At 36.2% G+C, this 22,643-nt stretch overlaps 1 protein-coding gene across 3 annotated transcripts in view; it reads left to right on the plus strand.

Moving 5' to 3' along the window:
• Positions 1-21,759, plus strand: part of STT3B (STT3 oligosaccharyltransferase complex catalytic subunit B) — a 97,563-nt gene extending 75,804 nt beyond the window's left edge. For 2 of the 3 annotated variants that reach the window (XM_059939065.1, XM_059939067.1), the window contains exons 6-16: positions 3,464-3,562; positions 4,693-4,839; positions 6,100-6,148; positions 7,537-7,691; positions 10,106-10,317; positions 11,535-11,722; positions 12,459-12,630; positions 13,507-13,680; positions 16,096-16,209; positions 18,253-18,465; positions 21,492-21,759. In XM_059939065.1, the coding sequence (XP_059795048.1) occupies positions 3,464-3,562; positions 4,693-4,839; positions 6,100-6,148; positions 7,537-7,691; positions 10,106-10,317; positions 11,535-11,722; positions 12,459-12,630; positions 13,507-13,680; positions 16,096-16,209; positions 18,253-18,465; positions 21,492-21,572 (1,604 nt within the window). In that variant the 3' untranslated portion in view covers positions 21,573-21,759. The remainder of the gene's footprint in view (positions 1-3,463; positions 3,563-4,692; positions 4,840-6,099; positions 6,149-7,536; positions 7,692-10,105; positions 10,318-11,534; positions 11,723-12,458; positions 12,631-13,506; positions 13,681-16,095; positions 16,210-18,252; positions 18,466-21,491) is intronic. The other variant, XM_059939066.1, reaches the window with a different exon arrangement.
• The last annotated feature ends 884 nt before the right edge of the window (positions 21,760-22,643 follow it).

The raw sequence follows: 22,643 nt of genomic DNA on the forward strand, positions 1-22,643 counted from the left end.
TTGTTGCAGTGTGCGGGCTTCTCATTGCGGTGGCTTCTCTTGTTGCGGAGCATGGGCTCTAGGCGTGTGGGCTTCAGTAGTTGTGGCTCACGGACTCTAGAGTACAGGCTCAGTAGTTGCGGCGCACGGGCTTAGTTGCTCCGCGGCATGTGGGATCTTCCTGGACCAGGGCTCGAACCCGTATCTCCTGCACTGGCAGGTGGATTCTTAACCACTGTGCCACCAGGGAAGCCCTAGTGCACCTACTTTTTTATAAAATGTTTTCTTCTTCACTAATGACAATAAATACCTCTGTGAAGTTGCATAAAACTGCTGAAATGAGAATATTACCAGGTTTAGTCTTCTCTTTTTGGATATGCCTGGAAATGAACTTGAGCAAATCCCTGAGAGGAAACTTCATTGATAGTTTCCAGGCAAGTGATCGCTGAAATTTTTATATTACCAAGCACAGTATAGTCCCATTTGAAGAGACAGTATGATGTGTGTACGCATGATGTATATGTGTGCCGACCATGCCTTCTAGTGATTATTTCTGGAAAATGTGACTTAAAGGGAAGTAAATGGGCTAGAGACTTTCACTTTTTACTGTGTTTTTTTTTTTTTCTAAACAATACATTACCTTTACAATTAAGAACAAACCAAACAAACAAAAAAGAACAAACCAGTAATCCATGGAAACAGATGCAGATTTGTGTTTGCCTTGCCCTGGGATAGAGGGGATGGGGTGAGTATGAGGTTTTCTTTTGGGATGATGAAAATGTTTTGAGACTAGAGAGGTTTGGTGGTTGTACAACATCGAGAATATACTAAATGCCCCTGAATTGTTCACTTCAAAATGATTATATGTGAATTTGACCTCAGTTTTTTTTTTTAAAGACTTTACTTTTTTGTTCAGTGTGTGCCATTTGTCATATCTAATCCAAATTCTGTGGCAGTGTTATATAATATTCAGTGTTCATTTGTGTTTATAAAAAAGAGAAATCCAGCCTCAGAGGATGTAAGTAGACTTAACTATAATTAATACACATCAATGACATAAGGTTTTCTCAGGCTTGGCCTTTCTAATTGTGCCTTTTTTTTTTTTTTTTTTTTTTTTTTAATTTTTGGCTGCGTTGGGTCTTCATTGCTGCGCGCGAGCTTTCTCTAGTTGCGGTGAGCGGGGGCTACTCTTTGTTGTGGTGCGCAGGCTTGTGATTGTGGTGGCTTCTCTTGTCGTGGAGCACGGGCTCTAGGCGCGCAGGCTTCAGTAGTTGTGGCACACGGGCTCAGTAGTTGTGGCTCGCGGGCTCTAGAGCACAGGTTCAGTAGTTGTAGCTCACGGCCTTAGTTGATCCATGGCATGTGGGATCTTCCCAGACCAGGGCTTGAACCCGTATCCCCTGCATTGGCAGGCAGATTCTTAACCACTGTGCCACCAGGGAAGTCCCTCTAATTGTGCTTTGTGTGCTCAATATTTCTCCAGGGTTTAATTTCTCAGCTCTAGGTGTCTAAAAGGCCTGTTGATCATAGAATCTTAGCTTATTATTATTGGGGCGGAGGAGGGGAGGGATCTACAAGTCTCGTCCAAACTCCTCATTCTGTTGCGAGGAAACAAACTTTTGTTTTTAAGTAGTTCAAGGTCACACAATGACCTTGTTCCCATTTTTTTTTCTAATTCTGCCTCTGTGACTCTTCGTCTGGGTGTCTACACAGACTGATTTGTTAACGAAACATGCTGTTATTAGATAACCCATCAACCAAATTGGTTGACAGTTCAAATATATGTGACATAGAAATTCTTATTTATATTTACTTAACTCTTATTGCATTTGTGTTCAACTATCTTATTGAGGGTAATTGTATCCCAACACTAATATGTCTGGAAAGTACATTGTTGGATGGGTTACTTCTGCAGCGTCCTCTAGACAACTGGTTCTCTATTAGCTTGAGGTCATCAGAAACTTTATACATTGGTCCTTCCTATTACATTTACTTAAGCTTCTTATCCTTTTCTAACACTGTAGTCATCTCTCATCAGACAGCTTGGAAGACAACTTAACATTTGAACCATTAACACATAATTTACCTTCTATAAATGGGTTTCTTTTAAAAGCAAATAAGCATTCTTTTTTTTTTTTTAATAGTTCTTTAAGTTAGTTGTAGGGTATTTTTATTTATTTATTTTATTTATTTTTTGTCGGTGTTGCGTCTTCGTTTCTGTGCGAGGGCTTTCTCTAGTTGTGGCAAGCGGGGGCCACTCTTCATCGTGGTGCGCGGGCCTCTCACTGTCGCGGCCTCTCTTGTTGCGGAGCACAGGCTCCAGACGCGTAGGCTCAGTAGTTATGGCTCACGGGCCCAGTTGCTCCACGGCATGTGGGATCTTCCCAGACCAGGGCTCGAACCCGTGTCCCCTGCATTGGCAGGCAGACTCTCAACTACTGCGCCACCAGGGAAGCCCCAAATAAGCATTCTTTCTCAGCTGAGTTGAGTGAAGGGAAGCATATGCTGTGCTGTACAATGTGTAGCATACAGATATGCCTGCTGTAACAGTTCTCTTGCAGTCTTTTTTTTTCTAATAGAGTACTTTATTTGCCAACAACTAAATATTGACTATACTTCATAAAGTATGTGAATAAGCTTTATAAATGGAATAATCTTCACATTAACTTATTTTACATGAGTTTTAACTTCATTTCTAAATAATTTTTAATTACAGTGATTCCAAATACTTTCGCTGTAATCAGCTTGTCTGGTAGTGATCTGTGAACACCTAAATGCAAAAATAAGTCTGTTATACAAATTGTAGCCCCTCCCCAATTTACCTATACACTTAGGTTGATATAAGCCAAGAATACTATATAGTATATTCAGTGCCAAGAGCAAATAAGTTTCCTTTATTAGATCCTAATAAATTCAGTAACTAGTCTGTTTTATGGCTTGACTTCTGTGTTCTTTTGTTCTTTAATCACAGAAAACTTAGCGGATGGACGTAAGATTTTTTTTTTTAACTGGTTAAGTACTGTACAAAAGTGTTAGGAGACTATAAATAGGGTGTGAATACTTAAAAGCTTTTGAGACAATAGCAGCTATTCATATATGATGATGATAAGTATTCATTTGGTCATGCATACTTTGGGTTAATGCCAATAGGAATGGTGTTTACTTATATATTACATAGCTTCTTGGATTATGTCATTGATTATTAATGATAGATTGAAAAAAAACTTGATTCCATTTTCAGGAGAGTAAAACAGCACCAGTCTCCTTAAAATAATATTTTTTAAAATGGCAGAAAGAATTTCACGATTTATAATGTATGATTAACCATCAAATATGTATCAAATAGAATAGTCACTTCAGTATTCTATTCTTAAAATAAGTTCAGTTAAAACTTTGCTAAAAATATATGAGTTGTGTATATATTTATGTTTGAAGTACTATTGGTAGTAGTAAATTATCCTTGTTTCCTATTTTGTCTTTATAGCATATAGCACTTTCTATATTGTGGGCTTAATATTATCCATGCAGATACCCTTTGTGGGATTCCAGCCAATCAGAACAAGTGAACACATGGCAGCTGCAGGTATGAAAAATATTTATTTTCTTTCTTCTAAAGAATCTGTGAAGGTATGACTGGCCAATCTTCAGTGGAATGAAGGGTTCTTTTGGGGTTTTGTAGTTGTTTTTAATTTTGATCGTATTGGTTCTAAAACATCACCACTATAAAATATGAATATCATAGAGTTTATGGAGACTTTCTGATATTGTGTGCCTAAAAGTGCCTATCTTGCCAGCTGTGACTGTTCTGAAAAAGCAAAACATCCTTTTTTGCAAACACTAAATAACATTTGCTTTGTATAAATTAAATAGTGTATCTGTACACTGAGTTACTGTATCACTGAGTTTTCATTTTACCAAATTTAGATGGAACATTTCATTTTTATGTTCCATACATCTCACTAAAATACTTTATCCGTATCTACTAACTGTAATTAATGGCTTTCCTATTGATTATAAGGTAATATAATTCCTCTCCCTAAAGCAGAGGATTTTGCCACCATTAATCTCGGTCACAAATAACAAGATACAATGGGAGATCTGTGAATAAAACTTTATCAGAGATTCTTCACACAAGGTGCATGATCCATAGGAAGTCTGTGGGTAGTTTTTTTGTTTGTAGCATTTTATAAATATCAGTATATTTAACTTTCTGAGACGATGTTCCATAGCTTTTATCATCAGATTCTCAGTAAGAATCTTGAACCATCTCTACCCCCCACCCAACTATAAACAGTAACCATATGTCAGGATTCTCCTGATCCAGGTCATTTGTATCCTTCAGTAAATCTGAGAATTATTTTTTTAATGACGTTTCTTTATTTTTTTTCTTTTTTTCCTAGAAAACATGTTGCTAAAATATGGGACAAAGGGTGGAATTTAATGTGCTGGATAGGCTTCAGTTATTGAAATGAGACTTTTCTTGCCTGGTCCGTGTATGGGGAGTCTGATCATTTTGAAAAAAATATGTAACAGAATTTTTTGGATGTATTAATTGGTTAACTGTCATTTGACAAAGGTAATGTCAGATCAAATGACTAGTCTTTGATATGAATGGTACAAGGTATTCTAAGAAGGTCTTCCAAATTAACGTTTGTAAATGTCCTTGGTAAAAATGCTTTGTTGATTACTTATATGAACCTTTTCTTTAATTAGGTGTCTTTGCATTGCTGCAAGCTTATGCTTTCTTGCAGTATCTGAGAGACCGATTAACAAAACAAGAGTTCCAGACCCTGTTCTTTTTGGGTGTATCACTAGCTGCAGGTGCTGTGTTCCTTAGTGTCATCTATTTGACTTATACAGGTAGGTGTCATCCCCTGTAGGATATGAATCTTGTCTCTAGGTTATTGCAAAAAGTAATTCTTTTTCAAATTTTGTACATGTTCCATTTATCCTAGTAGGTTAAATATTGTGCTTTCTTTACAAACTGTATGAAAATAATAGTCAGAGGTTCTATAAAATATGAATAGCACTACAAATTTTGATTTTTTTTTTTTTAACAGTATCTTAATTTTGCTGCTTCAGGTTCTGATAAATCCACTTTCAAGCATCCTTCTCTTGATGGATGAATAGGCCCAAAATGTATAAAATTCAAAGCTTCCAGTGTTAACAGTGCAGGTTTACCCTCCCTTGTGTACGTATACTCTATCTCCTGCTTTTAAACAGTCAACCAAATCAGTTTCAGTCTGCTTCTGGATTCCGAGTTACTTTCTAATCCTGACTTTACTAGTACCTAGAAACAGGTCAAATTCTTTCTGAAGGTATGCCAAATTAATGTACCAGCCTACATCATAAAATCATGAAGAATTAATTGACAGGAATAAAAGGCACGAATGTTTAAAATCATCTTTGTGGACTTCCCTGGTGGCACAGTGGTTGGGAGTTACACCTGCCAATGCAGGGGACACGAGTTCGAGCCCTGGTCCAGGAAGATCCCACATGCCGCGGAGCAACTAAGCCTGTGTGCCACAACTACTGAGCCTGCACTCCGGAGCCTGTGAGCCACAACTACTGAAGCCCTTGCGCCTAGAGCCCATGCTCCGCAACAAGAGAAGCCGCCGCAATGAGAAGCCTGTGTACCGCAACGAGGAGTAGCCCCCGCTCGATGCAACTAGAGAAAGCCCACGCGCGGCAATGAAGATCCAACGCGGCCAAAAATAAATAAAAAATAAATAAATTTTTTTAAAAATTAAAATCATCTTTGTAATTTATCTAAATTTGGCATACTGGACACCTCTCACTTTTTAAAATTATCCAATGCTATCTTAATATCTTAGCTTTATTTTACTAGTCAACTAGAGGTTTAAGAGAGAATTGGAAAACATTCTGCAATTTTATCTATCAACTTGTTGTATTTCTCTGGAAATGTAATGTCCGTGGATTTTTTTTTATTTGATCCCTAACCTTATTTTATCTGACTGCCAGCTGTGTGAAATAACGTTGTCACCTATTTTTTTAAAGACAAGAATTCTTTTAATATTAGCTTAAATTAATCCATAATAATCAATAAACATAAAAACAGTGAAAAGGCAGATTAATTTCCTCTACATTTTTCCTTCCAAGGTTACATTGCACCATGGAGTGGCAGGTTTTACTCATTGTGGGATACTGGGTAAGTGCATATAAGTTATTTGCCCTCATGTTATTTCCCTTTTGTCATCTGTTCTTTATTGTTAGTATCTCTGTCAATACCTGGGCAACATTTCTAAAGTATCTAGCACGTACTAGTTTAGTAAATGTTGTATTTTGTCTGTTATAATACCTGTTTGGAATTCACCTTTAGTGTGATATGTAAGTCACATTTCTGTTCATGGGCAACTCCTTATTTTAGTTTTATTTGTTAATACATTTCAGGTAACGTGTGCCATTTTAGTAATTGATTTTTGTTTTTACCAATGTATTCAAAGTTTCCATCTGTTAGTAATATTTAATTTTTAATCATTAAGGATAGATGCTATGTTATAGCATCTATATGCCGTAGATATGAAGAAAAATTTAACTTTCTTTTTAATACCACATTATCTAAGTTTCTTGATATTTTTTAACCTATCAAATATACTAGAGAATATTTGTTGTGCTTTTTAAGAGTGCTATTATAAAAAGAGTTAGTAAAAAAGTTTTAGTTTTAAATTAGCTGAATAATTTTTTATCTCTAGAAATGTTTTCCTAAGGATAAGAAAATACCTCTTGGTGATAATTTACTTCTCTCCCTTGATTCTGCTATTCCATCTTTTTTGTTACTCCCCATGTGGGCCCAATAAAAAACCTACCACAATTTATTGAACAGGCCTGCCCTTTGGTGTGATACCAAAAGGGCTCCTACCCATGACTAATTAAAGGGCATAAGCAAATTATGTATGAATGGCTTAAGCTAACAGACACAAACTTCCAGAGATCAGCCTTTGCATCACCAGAGTTTGAGGGAAAACCCCAATTGTAGAAGTTAGTTATTCTGATTAGGTTAAAATCCTAGGTTAAATTTTTGTTAGTCATACTTATTCTTGCTTTCAGACTTTAACTGACCACTTTGGAATTACAGGGAAAATTTGTCCTGTCTTTTCCATTTCCCTCACCAGCCTCTGTGCCATCTCCTTGTTAAGAAAGGTATTGTGGCAATATGATATCTTATTGGATAAGGTATTTCTGCTAGTAATAAGTCCAGAAGATAGTGAAACTCGTTGATGCAAACTTAGAAAAGTACTAAGTTAAAACTGCAAAACAAATTCCTATTTGAGCAAAGATTTTTGTGTTAGAAGTCAGAGCCAACACTTTTATAACTGGCCTTAGATAATTCTGATTTTAGGAGGGGCATATTGGTTTTGGTTTTACCAGTGTGTATCAGATTTATTTCCACTCTAGCTGGTTCCATTGGAATATAGTTTTAAGCAAGAAGAGGTAGGGATAGGAACCATATCTACAATCAGAGAAAGTTTATTCATCTAAAAGGAACTCCTGTTTTATCATTTACTTTTAAATAATGTTAACTTTTTTTAATACCAGGTATGCAAAAATACACATTCCAATTATTGCATCAGTGTCTGAGCATCAACCTACAACTTGGGTATCTTTCTTCTTTGATCTACATATTCTTGTGTGTACCTTCCCAGCAGGCCTATGGTTCTGCATTAAAAATATCAACGATGAAAGAGTATTTGGTAAGAGATTTTTAATAAATACTTTGATTTATTTATTTTTGTTGAGATTTTCACTGCACTTTAAAGTTTTGTTTTTCTTTGCTTGACTCTATGCATATTTAAGATAAACTTTCCTCTCTTACTTTGCTTAACCAAGAAAAATTCAGTGAATTTGCATTATATATATTCTTAATTATTAACTTTTCATTTTGGACTAGTATATAAATTTTTCATTCAATTTATTGTTTTCTGAGAGGTTAATGCAATTATAGTCTGTGGCTGAGAATTGGAAATTATAACTGTTGACAGAATAGATTTGACTTTTATTTTCTCAGTTAAATCCAATTAAGTAGAAGGAAGTTTGCAGGGGCATCCATGATCCAAATTTCAGTGCAAAAGTACATTTTGTAATGGAATAAGAATCACCTTTAAGTAAACACCCTCTTGACTGATAGATTTGTGTAATTTCCAACTTACAAGACTTAGAGATACAAACTATTTTAAAGCCAGTGTTTAGGATCTGACATTCAAAATATAAATGGACAAAATAAACAGATACCAAACACTTTTATGTAATTCAGTCATCACAAGAAGTATGCCGGGGCTGTTTTGCATTTGATAAAACCTGAAACTGAAAAAGCTTTATAATATGCACAGGGTCACACAAGCAAATAGTTTGTGCAAGCATGGGTCCTGGACCATGAGAGACACTCAGAAGTTACTGTTCCAGAGTGAAGTCAGGAGAGATAAAATAGCATCTGCATAGGTTCTAACCAAAGGATGACACTCCTTCTTTTCTGGTTTCTATAGGTCAGTGGACTCTGGATTAGGCCATGTTAATATTGTATCATTCAAAAAGATTTTAGCTTAGACATATTGCCCACTCATGCCTTAGCAGTCCCAATCCTAGGTATATACCCAAGAGAAGGGAGTGCATGTGTCCCATAAAGGACATGTTTAAGAGTATACATAGCAACTTTATCCATAATAGCCCCGAATTAGAAACATTCCAAAGGTTATCAGCAGTAGGATAAAGAGATTTTTGTGTATTTGTACAGTAGAATACAACACAACAATTAATAAAAGAATAGCATGGGTAATTAAAAGAAACCAGTACAAAAGAGAACATTTTTATATAATTTCATCACTATGAAGTTTAAGAATAAGGAAAACTAAATTATCGCTTTAGAAGTCCAAATAGTGATTACCTTTTTGGGGAGGGGTGGTGAGGGGAGCAGTTATTGACTGGGAAGAGGCATGAGGGATTCTCCTGAGGAGGTATACAAATGTTCTGTATTTCGATATGGGTGCTAATTACATAGGTGTGTACATATATAAAAATCCATTGAGATAAACAATATGGTATAATAAATGTATTTTCTAGTAAAGAAAAAAAATGTGAATTAGCTTCAAATGAGATAGGCACTCAAATGACTCAATAACTTTGTAAAGTCATATAGCCTCTAGACAGAAATGATAGAGCCTTTCCTTGTGGGGAGCACATTACCTGGAAAGCTTTGACTACTGGAAATTGCTTCCAATTTTTTTTTTTTTTTAAGTTTCTTGGCAATAACTTTATAAGTTCCTCCTTTGGTAATAAATTATATTCTTCTCATCCCATTCTTACTTTAAAGCAGGCTTTATGCCAGATACTGGCACAGACTTTTCATAGACTTTGATTCTATAAACTTACTGTGCCTAATAATACAATTCACCAAACATGTTTTCATCTGTCAGTTACATATTTTTCTAATATGTGATGCTGCTGACAAATAATGAATTGTCTCATTCCCCATAGTAGCTATAATTAAACTTGAATCATGATATGCTTCTCTAAACTGTTGATATGCAGTGTTCATTTGGTCAACACTAGTTATAATTTCTAAATATGACTTTTAAATTGGTTAGCATTATCAATTTAAAAACAATTAGGGCTTCCCTGATGGCGCAGTGGTTAAGAATCCACCTGCCAATGCAGGGGACACGGGTTTGAGCCATGGTCCAGGAAGGTCCCACATGCCGCGGAGCAACTAAGCCCATGCTCCACAACTACTGAGCCTGCGCTCTAGAGCCCGTGAGCCACAACTACTGAAGCCCACGCACCTAGAGCCTGTGCTCCACAGCAAGAGAAGCCACCACAATGAGAAGCCCGTGCACTGCAACAAAGAGTAGCCCCAGCTTGCCACAACTAGAGAAAGCCTGCGTGCAACAACAAAGACCCAACACAGCCAAAAACAAAATAAATAAATTTATTTTTTTTAAAAAGTTTCTCTTTTAAATAAATAAATACATACATACATACATACATACATACAATTAGCCCTTTTATGAGATGTTTGTCTGTTTTTAGATTTTGTTTTAAATAGTTTTAAATAGTGGAGTTTCCTGGAACCCTTTTCTCTTCTGAAGTGTTACGAGAGAACTTGTCTTTGCAGTTGCTCTGTATGCCATCAGTGCTGTCTACTTTGCTGGCGTGATGGTGCGGCTGATGTTGACCTTGACTCCAGTCGTCTGTATGCTGTCTGCAATTGCATTCTCAAATGTTTTTGAGCATTATTTGGGGGATGACATGAAAAGGGAAAACCCACCTGTGGAGGACAGCAGTGATGAGGATGACAAGAGAAACCCAGGAAATTTGTATGATAAGGTGGGAAATCTAAAGTAAGGCCTTTAAAATTTTTACGTGTTTTATTTTTCCACCACAGTAAGAACTTATATATATATTATGAAGTGTGATTAAATAAGAATTTAGGCAAACTATGACATTTCTAGTTGGTCTTTACTGCTTGCCTCAAATTTTGAATCCTGGTTGGTCTTTTCACTCAGAAAGCTGGCGCTCTACTAAATTACATAAAATTTAGCGTTATAAATCCTTCTGAAACCATGTGCAGAGTGCTTATCCTTGAGGTCCATATTCACTGTAAACTTTTAAAATATTTGGTTGACTGAATAGTGATTCACGAGGGGAATAAGTGCCTTAAAAAAAAAGTCTCCAGTTCGTTAGCACTAGGTGGCTGGCCCATATAATACTGTAATTCACTTTTAACTTCTCAGCTAACAGAGCAGGATTTTATTTGGTGCAAGTGTGGAAAAGACTTAGAATCAGAGCACTTGTCTTGGATGACATAGTAAACTTTATTAACTAGATTTTTAAGTAGCAGTAAGCAATGAAGCTTCGCAGTATACGTATTAATTTTGAAATTTTCTTTCTTTACTATGATAGGTCCAATATTATTCATACAGATTAGTGCTAATAAGGCACATACCTGCTTTTGTGTTTGTGTTTGTTATGTTTTGTTTTGTGGTTTCTTAATAACTAGCCTTGCAATTTAGAACCTCTGACTCTGTTCTGTTCTCTGTTCGGTGAGGTTTTTGTTTTGTTTTCAAAAATGTAATCTTGATTTTAACAAGTCTGTTGGTTTGGGGTTTGGAAATTAGAAAACTGATTCTGATAATTCTGGATTATAGCTGGACATTGCTGTTTTCATGGTGAGGAATTCAGATTTTTTATAAGAAAAGGTGGCCAGCATGAGACCATTTGGTTATCCCCTTTGTATTTACATAAAACATAAGGACAGTTGAGTTTGAAAGCATCCTCTTACTGGAGGTTTTTTGCTCTGCAACCTGCTCCTGGATTGGGTTTAGTTCCAGGAAGCCTTCTTATTCACATTTGACTTTAGAATCCACCTTGATAACTTTTAGAAAATGTTGTATGACCCACACGAGAATTCCTGATGGTTATACATTTTCCTTCTGAAAGAATTAAAATGATAGATAACATTCTCCCAACTTCTCCCTTTTGAGTGTCTTAATGAAAGCAAGTCAAATGATGAATTTGTCTCATCAGTTTTTTTGCATTTTCAGGCAGGTAAAGTGAGGAAGCATGTAACTGAACAGGAAAAAACTGAAGAGGGATTAGGTCCTAATATAAAAAGCATTGTTACCATGTTGATGCTGATGCTGTTGATGATGTTTGCAGTCCACTGTACCTGGGTCACAAGCAACGCGTACTCCAGCCCAAGTGTGGTCCTGGCCTCTTACAATCATGACGGGTAAGAAGACAGCTTGACTGCAAAACGATTTGATGCCTACCCTTTTTTCCTGCCTCAAAAGAGAGAATTCAGAGATGTTTGTGAGGCTCTGCATTTGAATCTGCTGTGCTTTTCTTGTGACCTTTCCCCTGCCCGTCCCCTTTGGTAGAAGTAGGTAATAATCATTGTATTTCCTGCTCTTTTCCAAAATATCTTTGCATATATAACATACACATTAGTCTTTCTCAAAGTGTCGTGCTTGGACACAGAGCATCATCATTACCAGGAAGTCCTTTAGAAATCTGAATTCTTGACCCCACCTCAGTGTGTAGAATGAGAAACCTGGGGGTGAGACTCAGCGATCGTGGTTTAATAAGCCCCCCTGGTGATTCTGATGCAGCTACAGTTTAAGAACAGCTGGTTTATGTACTGCAACCCCACATTCCCACCCCAGATTCTGCTTCACTTGGGTGCTCATTAGACTTGCCCAGTATCAGGCTCCACCCCAGAACTACTAAACCAGAATTTGCTTTTTTACAAGATGGCCTGGTGGTTTGTATGCATATTAAAGTCTAAGAAGCACTAGGTCTAGCTCCTCATTGATTTTTTTTTTTTTTTTTTTTCTCCCTACCATGGAGGCTTTTAACTACCATCCTTAAAATGTGAAATTACTTAGTGGCCTGGCACCTCAAGGTTTTAAGTTACCATCTTCACACTTCTAAGATATCATTTAAAAGAATATTGTGATTGTTTTCAGCACCAGGAATATCTTAGATGATTTTAGAGAAGCTTACTTTTGGCTGAGGCAAAATACAGATGAACATGCCCGAGTGATGTCTTGGTGGGATTATGGCTATCAAATAGCTGGGATGGCTAATAGAACTACTTTGGTGGATAATAACACCTGGAATAACAGCCACATAGCACTGGTAAGAATTTGATCAACAAAAGATCAAAAGTTACAAACCTTTATTCACTACTTAGCAATCAAACTTCACTTGTGATTAAGTAGGAAAAATGTGGGTGAAAGTACTCTTTGCTTGATGAATTTTGAACATACTTCTCTACATATTTATTCAATAAAGTGAGTTCAAGGTATGCTTACTTATTTTGTTTTTAAGAATAGAATTTATTTAAGTATCATTCAGAATTCTAGGCTGTTTGCTGGAGAATTAGGCAAAATCTGAAACTTAAAATATTATATTTGTCTTATATTTTCCATTTCATAAGAAAAGTATTTGCAAATATGTAAAACAAATACACTGTGTTTTATGGGCATGCAAATTATGTTTGCTCTAGCTATTAAATAACTAATTTACGTTAATTAAAGTTATCACCTCTCTGTTCTTTAAAGATTTTAAATAGATAACTGGGTGTTAGCCAAATGAGTTCTCTTTGTATTAGTGTTGTAGCTAATCATTAGATGTTTAGTAAACTGAAGAAAAGGATATATTTGTGCTAGCTAGATGGATGGTCATCCTTGGCCTGAGGTTATGAGAAGTTCTACTTCTTTTAAGCTTGCCTGCTTTCATATTGAAATGTTAATTTCATGAGACCTAATTATTAGCAGAATATTAGAGCATGTATTTCTGATTTTGACATTTCTGCTATAATTGGTTGTAGTAAGTGAGGTGCTTATAAATCTCAGTAAATCTGTTGAATTCATAGCAAATCATTTCTATAAAAAGAATTCCATGTAAATCAAACTCTTGAGATGCATTCCATTTTAAAGTAAAAATGTGCGTTCATTTTTATTTAGTGTATTTTGGGACTAAGTACACACATTCTCCTTTTTTATTCTGTAGGTGGGAAAAGCCATGTCTTCAAATGAAACAGCAGCCTATAAAATCATGAGGAGTCTGGATGTAGATTATGTCTTGGTTATTTTTGGAGGGGTTATTGGCTATTCTGGTGATGATATCAACAAATTTCTCTGGATGGTTAGGATAGCTGAAGGGGAACATCCAAAAGACATTCGGGTAAGAAACTAGGTCGTTCTCGGTGTGTGAAAGACAGCTCCCAGTAGCCCTCTTACCTCGCTAATTGCATCGTGTTTGTTTTCATTATCCTATCCCCCAAATTAGTTCTTCAGTCTGACTTTACTGTTTATTAAAGATACCATAAGCATTTTCCCAGGTTTAAAACTTTGGAAACTCATACCTGGTACTTCCATTCTCCCCTACAAAGCAATCACATGTCAAAATTCTTGCTTTTACTCCTTACAGCCTGTCACTTCTGCCCTTTCCTTCCATTTTCATTGCTTCCACTCTGGCATTGACCCCTATGCTCATAAACCTGAAATAGGACAGTAGCCTTGAAATTGCTATCTTTGCCTTATTCTTGTTCCCTCTCCCAGTCTAACATGACATTGATCATGTAACTTTCCAGCTTTTTTTTTTTTTTTTTTAAAGCCTTCATTAGTTTAAGGAAAGGGGACTTGAAACCAGACAGACATGAGTTGGAACTAAACCCTGCCACTGTCAGCTTGGTGCTATGGGCAAGTTGTTTTTCAGCCAGTCAGCATTATATTCTTCGAGCACTAGGTCTTGTTCTAGGTTCTAGTGTTATAATGGTGATTACGGCTGTTTCAGTTGATCACTAACAGATGCCAGGAATAATTCATTTGTAGTGCTGTTATGAGAATTTACAGTAACATAGATGAAGCCTCAGCCTAGAGGCTGGTTTGAAATAATCATAATGATGATTGAAATAAGGAAGCAGTGGTATGAAGTCCAAACGCTTTAGCTCAGAGTGCAACCCCTTAATACTTCACTTTCCTTTGCTGGCCTCTTGTCCTTCTGTCACCTTTTCCACTCTGTCGATCTACTCTAGCCCATGAAACTTGCCTCGTGGTTTCTTTCCTTGGCTCATCTGACACACGTGTTTATACTCTTTTCTTCTTGGAGTAGCTTCCCTACCACAGATTTGTCCCCTCTCCAAAAGCCCTTCTCTGGTGCATCATCAGATCACATCCAGCCTGGTTTGTAGGTAGATTCTGTTGTATCTCTCCCACTCAGCTGTGAGCGCAGAGAGGTTGGGCACCCAGTGTTGTGGTTTACGTGGTGAAGGCACAAAAGATGAGAGTAAGATTCACTGCTGATCCAGAATAAAAGAACCTTTTGGGAAAATGTATGAATGTGTTTTATGTGACAGGGATGAAGTCGAGTAAAGCCCCAGATTCCCTGTTTAAATGTAAATGCTGTGACATTTCCCCTAAACTACCATTAATAAACAGTATTACCTTGTGTTAAATTGGTCTTAATTTTAATCCTCCTAGTATGTAATTTTCATTTGTGCATTTGCTTTAGCAGTGTTAAAACTGTGACGTGGTAGATCCAGATATATGCTTTGAACCATTTATATAGAGAAAAATCCTAAATTCCTATGCTTTGTGAATAGGTAATTTACACATTCACATGGTTCAAAAAATAAAATATAAAGGGATATACAGTAAAAGTTTACACCCCCACCCCAAGAAAAGGAAAAGAAAAAAGTCCATGGTAGTCTCTTACTATTTTCTTATGATTCTTATTGAAGCAGATAACTAGTAGCAAAATATACACCTTGTTCTTGCTTTTTTTACTTCACAATATATTGTGGAGATCTTATGGGGATCCTTCGTTTCTTTTTTTTTTATATCTGCATAGTGTCTTCCATTGTGTGTGTGCACCATGATTTATTTAACCTGTCCCTGTTAATGGACATTTAGGTTGTTTCCAGTTTTTTAATCTCATAAACAGTGGTGCGATAAATAACTTTCTGCACTCATCATTTTGCCCACATATAAGTATCTCTGTAGGATAAATTCCTAGATGAGGAATTTCTATAGATAGTGTCAGATTAGCCCTCTTAGAGGTTAATTCATAAATTTGATGAGCTCCCAATAAAAATTCCTACAGAAGTTTTCTAAACATTCCCCTCTCAACTAAAGAACTGATTTTATAAGTTCATATGGAAAAATAAAGAACAAATTTAGTCGGCCTACCTGATACTAAATCATGGTATTGGTACCTTTTTTTTTTTTTCTTAAATTATTGAGGTTTTATTATAACATGGTTTAAAATCTGGTAGAATTAATTAATAATTGCCCTCCCTCACTCTAACAGACTATTGTTCTTTTTCTCTATGTTTTCTTGGATGCTCTTGTTTATTTTCTATAAATGATTTCTATACTGAGCTTTAAAAAACACCCATGATAGTTTTGTGGGTTTTTTAAGAGATGACATTAAATTTATAAATTCATCTTCTGATACTATGTTTTTTTGAGATGTAACTAAATATGGCTTTATGAAGGTACCTCAAAAGTTAGTTCTTATGGGGAAATGAAAAGGGGAACCTGTAGCTTTGAATTGGTTATATTAAACTGACACAAACTTCTGGATTCTTTCCTGTAGGAAAGTGACTATTTCACCCCACAAGGAGAATTCCGTGTAGACAAAGCAGGATCCCCTACTTTGTTGAATTGCCTTATGTATAAAATGTCATACTACAGATTTGGAGAAATGCAGGTTAGTTACATCAATTTTTCTATAATCTTTATTCAAAGGAATATTAAGTAGCCTTGTTTGACTCTAAAAAACAGGATAATGATGTTTTGTTTGTGCTGTAAAGAAAAATGTGCTCATCTAAAGATTCTTTTCTCTGTTAAATTTAATTTCTGAAACTTGTATGTAAAAAATGAGGAAATATTTTTTAGATCGAAGATTTCTTTCCAAAATTGTTAATTAACATAGGCTCAGATCCATTCTTTGCTTGTCATCTCACTTTTTGACTTCATGCTTTTGGAAGACCGGGGAGAGGTCTTCCAGCTGGGAAACAGTGTGATCTTAAGTAGTTTAACTTCACTGCCTGGTGGGGGAAAGCCTGAAATTAAAGAGGTGAATTATTTAGTCACTTCACATATTCACTGTTTCCCTGTTCTCCATTACCACAGAGAGCTAGGACTCTCTGGGTCAGAGTTTTCCCAGAAAATTGGAATGATATGGTACAAAAGATTAAGAGTCAACAAAAATGAGTGAATGGGCAAAGAGGCATCGTGGCAAAAAGAACAGATAACAGACTGTCACAGCACCTGGGTTCCAGGTCTGTCTCTGTCAGGTCACGTAACCCTTGGACAAGTCATATTCTCTCTGGACTTGTTTTTTTCCTTGTCTGTATATAATGGAGTTGGACTGATGGCTTCTGTGGTTCTTCATAGCTCTCAGATTGCATGACTGTCACACCAAGTTACATCCTTCATACTAAGGTTACATCAGTGGCAGAGGAAAAATTGCTTGTTTAATTTTATACAAATACCAGGGGTCAAGATCATGTTTCAGCATTATTCACTTGGAATTACTCTACAGGTGGCTCTGAAAAAACAGACAAAAATTTTACTACCAGATTTAGGTTTTTGTGTGTGTTTTCTTTGAAGGCCACTGCCTGGTCTCTAAATTCATGCTAAGAAAGAAGCAACTTAAGCCATAATAATTAGCTACCTCAGAAAATGGGTGAAAGATTAGTTTCTCTGTTCACTAATGAGAGCATTGAAGGACTTTTTTTTTCTGTCACGTTTATCAAGAGCTCTAAGCTGTGCGTCTAGCATGCATTCATTTTGATGCCTTTCCCTACTCAAGAATAATATGTTTAAGACATGAAGTATATAACTTTGCTCTTGTATAGATGTGCAATAACAAGTTATTCTCACACTGGAGGAGATTTGGTTTTTGGTTTTATTTTTAAGTTGAATTCATTTAAGTTCTGTGTGGCCACATAAACTTAGTCTGAGAATTTCTTAAAATCTTCTTGCGTCCCCCCATTTCTTCCTCCTTTCATTCTTGGTTAATCTTCCCACGGTTTGGCTTGTCTGACTTCCTTTGTGGTTCCCAATTTCAGGATTGTTAGCGTCACTGCTTTACTTGTGCACTGACTTAACAAGCAGTACTGGTGAGATAGAGCCACACTGAATAAGGTAAAGTCATCATGCAGCTTACATCCTGTTGGCGGATATAAGTAATTTTAAAAATAAATAAAACCTTTAGCAACAAACACTATAGAGTAAAAGAATAAGGAATCAATGGAGGAGACTTCTCAACCATCAATCTCAAGAAAATATTTTCCTGAAGGGATGGTATTTGGGCTGAGACCAAAGGATAGAAAGGGACCAGCCATGCAAAGTCACTGAATGAAGAAGAACTTTGAGGTTGAAAGAGTAGATAGTATAGTGCAAGGCCCTGGGGCAGAAAAGCAGGCCTGTCTGTGTGTTTTCTCTGAATACCTATAAGAAGGGCTTTAATGGATTTCATTTTGCTATTTTGGTTTTTTTATGCCTGCGGGCTGTTCATCCACTTTAAGGGTTCAGTGAAACTCTAATTCTGATGTATTTAGTTTCTCTCTTGCAGATTTCTTCCTATCTGGTTAGCAACATACAAGAACTGTTACAATATATTGCTCTGATTGTGTTTTCCTAGTTTAAAAGGAGAAAGTTTTACTCTGCTACTAACATTTACTACCTTCTAATATTGCAAGCTTTCCAATATGGTTAACATCCAATACTAATGTCACTTTTGCAGCTGGATTTCCGTACACCCCCAGGTTTTGATCGAACACGTAATGCTGAGATTGGAAACAAGGACATTAAATTCAAGCATTTGGAGGAGGCCTTTACATCAGAGCACTGGCTTGTAAGGATATATAAAGTGAAAGCACCCGATAACAGGGTGACACTAGACCACAAACCTCGAGTAACCAACATTTTCCCAAAACAGAAGTATTTGTCAAAGAAGGTGGGTGCCAAATGAAGTCATGTTTATGAAAGGGTAACTCCATATATACACTAGTATGTATAAAAGGGATAACTAATAAGAACCTGCTGTATAAAAAATAAATAAAATTTAAAAAGAAGAGAAAAAAAAGGGTAACTCAAAGATTGGTTGGTTTGACTGATAAATAATTACTGAAAATTGCGAATAAATTTTCATTTGCCAGATGAATAAAGACCAAGGCTTATATACAAAGGAGATATAAAACCAGCCTGCTGAGGGCAATCCTTGCAAACTGAGCACTTCAGGTACCCCAAGCAGCAACTGTTCTGGATAGTTCTCGATAGGGAAGAGTGGTTATCAGTGAACCAAGCTGAGATTTTCCAGAGGCGTTCTGGCTTTAGCTTGTGCCACTCCCATTATTAAGACTTGTTTGTAAAGTGAGATGTGTCTGTGGCTTCTGAACCTTTGTGAAAGTAAAAATGCCAAACAAGTAATAACAGTTGTGATTCGTTCATCATCTTTTGGTCAAAGCAAATTTATGTAGCATTTTCATGTTCCGTTCTCAGTACGATGTTACTGTATTATTCATTGAATAAAAAGTAAACTTGAGTTGGTTTGAGTCTTGAATTTAAAAAAATCATTTATCTTAAGATAATTATTTTTAAATGTAATTGTCATGACAAAGCTTGTAGGTAGAATTATGATGATGAGACTATTGCAGTCCTTTTGTAATATTTAATAAGATATGAAGTCTTCTATTAGAGGTCATTATGACTCACTTAAGCCAAATAGATCTAATCTTTGCTATAAAAGCTACTGAAAAATGAGTATTTATATGGTTTGCCCTCTGGGGGAGATGGAAAATAATGAGCAGTCAGAAAAAATATTAAAATTGTATTTTAAGGTACTATACCCTTATAATACTAATTGTTATTAGACTGATCTCAGTCTTAAGTCTTGAAAGATACTTAGGTTTACATTGCTCAGATCAGTTATTTTAAATCATTGAAGGAATTGTCTTATCCCTTTGTATTACTTAAAATATACTTCAAATATATTCAGGATACAGATTATTTCAATTTGTACTATAAAGTGCTGAATATTAACTGTATGGTATGTAAATAGAAACTTTAACTGAATACTTTCTGTGCCAGGAATAGGTTACCATATCTAGACTAACGTATTTAAATAAGTCACAGAGAGCTGGCACTCACTGTGTCAGTCATATCAAGTGATCTGGTGTCTCATAGGCACGTGGTAGAAGAAACTGGTGAGTCACATCAGTGCAGAAGTCAGAACAAATGCTGCCAGTCTGAAGGCAGTCACTCCTAAGACATCTCAGCCCAGTTTTGAAAAACAAGGCATTGAACTTGCTGTATAACTGTTGATAGTGAAGTCTCTTAATCTGACCTCTTTGTCTTCTCATCATTTCCCCCAAATAAGTGAATGGATAAATAAAAATCCATCTGTCTTATATACCAAAAACATATTCTATTAGCCAACAACATGGATCTAGTATTTCTGGTTTCCATGGCTTTATACTCAGTTTTGTACTAGCAGGAATGCTCTTTATTTGTTTTGCTTTCCTCCAACCCGGTTTTTATTTCGGGGGTTGAAGCGGGTGTGAGTGAGTACAGCAGCCACTTCCTGCCACTTCCAAGCTGACATGGCTGAGGCACTGGGAATTGTAGTCCGGGGCTGCATGGCTCACCTGCTCCTAGAGAGAAACACCCTGAGGACCTAGATACATACGTGCAGAGACCTGGGGCATTTTACAGGATCTCATAGAAAAGGTTTCAAGTTAGAAATAATGTAGGTGATGATAAAGAAACCAACTCCTTGGCCTGGTTTGAATTTTTACAAATTGTGCCCTCTGAAATTCTTTACTTTTTGCCCTAATAAAATAAGTTAATAATAAGGTAATAACATATATTGTGGGCAAGTTAGCAGTAGCTAATTTTTGTGACCTTAAGAAGGATTGCATTCTGCCTTGTATTTTTGTCGCTGTTAGAAAAAAATTATAAATTGTTTTAAACTGAACATCATAATATATATGTACATGACATAGCATTTGCCAGAGTTTCTGAAACCTCCTCCAAAAGTTGTATTTAAATGTGAGAATTGAATTGAGGGGTCAGTCTCTTGAGTCTTCACCTGCTGCTAACCCAGTGCTTTGACTGATGCCTTAAAGAACTAATTTCCAAGAAATTTGCTTTTTTCAGTATCTGTGAATATGTCGGATTGTCAGACCCATTTCCTATATTGATTTATCTTTGTGAGACTCTAAAATAGCAAACATTTTTGCAGTAATTTCTACCACCACATTTGTAGTAATTTATTTCTTATACCACAGACATCAGTTGACAGTATTTTAAGTGGAATCCTGAAGTGTTAAGAAAAATGAAAAATGTCTTAGTTTTTTAAAGATCTGTGATGCTCAAGAAATGTTACGGGTTTTTTTCTTGGTGTTTGGGTTTTGTTTTAATATTTAAGTGCTTATTTTCCTACCTAAATTGGAGAATGTGCCAAGTAACTTTATTTCTCTTTATTTTTGTAGATAGGTGTAATCATCCTCATTTTTTACAGATAAGAAAATTGGGGCTCCAAAAGTTACTAAGTTAATTTGTATTTCTGACACAGCTAATTCTTGGAAACTAAACTAGGAGCACCATTAACATTTTCTGAATCCTTAGTCTAGTTATATATTCTATCATGCCTGGAAATGTGAGTAATTATTACACCTAAGCGTTCAGTGGTTGAGAGGGGAGGTGGGGATCCATTCACTTGATGGTGAGGAATGTATGACAGGCGTTTGAGGACTGCTGTGGTTGTCCTTCATCTTAAAGGTGAGGACCTAGTCCAGTTCATCTTGGATCTCGGCATCCTTGGCATAGAGCAGTTCGTGGTGCTGTTTCAGAGTCCAGCCTAGGAAGATCTGAGGGATTATTAAGACAGTCTTCATCACTCTGCAGTAAACCATGTGTGTATCTGTAGTTTTAATCCGTAGGAAACCTGCACTAACACCATGTGTTCTGTTTTCTTTTTAGACTGCAAAAAGGAAGCGTGGCTACATTAAAAATAAGCTAGTTTTTAAGAAAGGCAAGAAAATATCTAAGAAGACTGTTTAAATATACTGTTCTGGTTCCTAACTTGAAGCAGATGTCCTTGTGAGAACCGGTCTTTGCCTTTAGCTCATGTCATGTTTCACAGCGACGGAGGGTACAGAACCATCACTGGAACCATCACTGGTCCAGGTTAATGTACAAAACTTTCTGGCAATGCCTGATTTAAAAAATAAAATTGGCTTACTGAGAACAGCTGTTTTTGATTTGTAATGTGAAGCAAGACAGAGCACTGCTGTAAATGTCTAACAGCAGACTTTTTTTTTTTTACTGGTACATGTTATCCTTCAAATCTGAGAATTTGGACAAATCGCACCAAAGAACCCTCTAATTTGGTCCCTGGCACATGCATACTTGTCAATGTTTTTATTCTTTTACAAGACCTGCATTTTTTTTTACCCAGATAGCAATATGTAAAATATGAATGACAAAATGTGATGCAAGCTTCTTGAACCAGTAAACTAGTACGGTCTGAGAAAGAGGTATTAGAAAAATAATGATACTTCCTTGAACTATATTTATTTTCATGTTTCTCCAGTGCAAAGAATGTTTCATCAAATGTACGTTTTCTATTGCTTACTGTTTGCTCTGAGAAGAAGCTGCTGTTTCAAAGATGGACCTCTAACTAATCGATTCAAATAGTTTTTTTTATGTTGAAACATTATTGCTGCTGTTAGCAGTTGTTTTCACCAGGTACTTACAGAGCAGATCTCATACATTGTTCATTCAAGGGCTAAATTTATATCCTTTGGAAATCATGGCAACTGCACCGAATGTTGCTTATTACCAGGATGGGGTTTGGTATCTTAGTCCTGAGGTTAGCACTTTGTTTACATGCAGAAGATTAAGGAAGAAACCCTTAAAGTGGACAGGCAGCCAGAGTTCATTTTGTGTGATTCTTCAAAATGACAAAGGATTTTTAAAGTTTGCCTGGATTTCTCTCATTTTTATAACAGTTTCATCCATCACAGTGATTTTGTCCTCTGCTCCATATTTTGTTAATCCCTTAAGCATTTGATGAAACACTCTTTAATGCTATATGCATTTTCTTACTTTTATTAAAAATGTGACAATTGT

The sequence above is a fragment of the Balaenoptera ricei genome, chromosome 11, assembly GCF_028023285.1.
Source record: "Balaenoptera ricei isolate mBalRic1 chromosome 11, mBalRic1.hap2, whole genome shotgun sequence".
Lineage (NCBI taxonomy): Eukaryota > Metazoa > Chordata > Mammalia > Artiodactyla > Balaenopteridae > Balaenoptera > Balaenoptera ricei.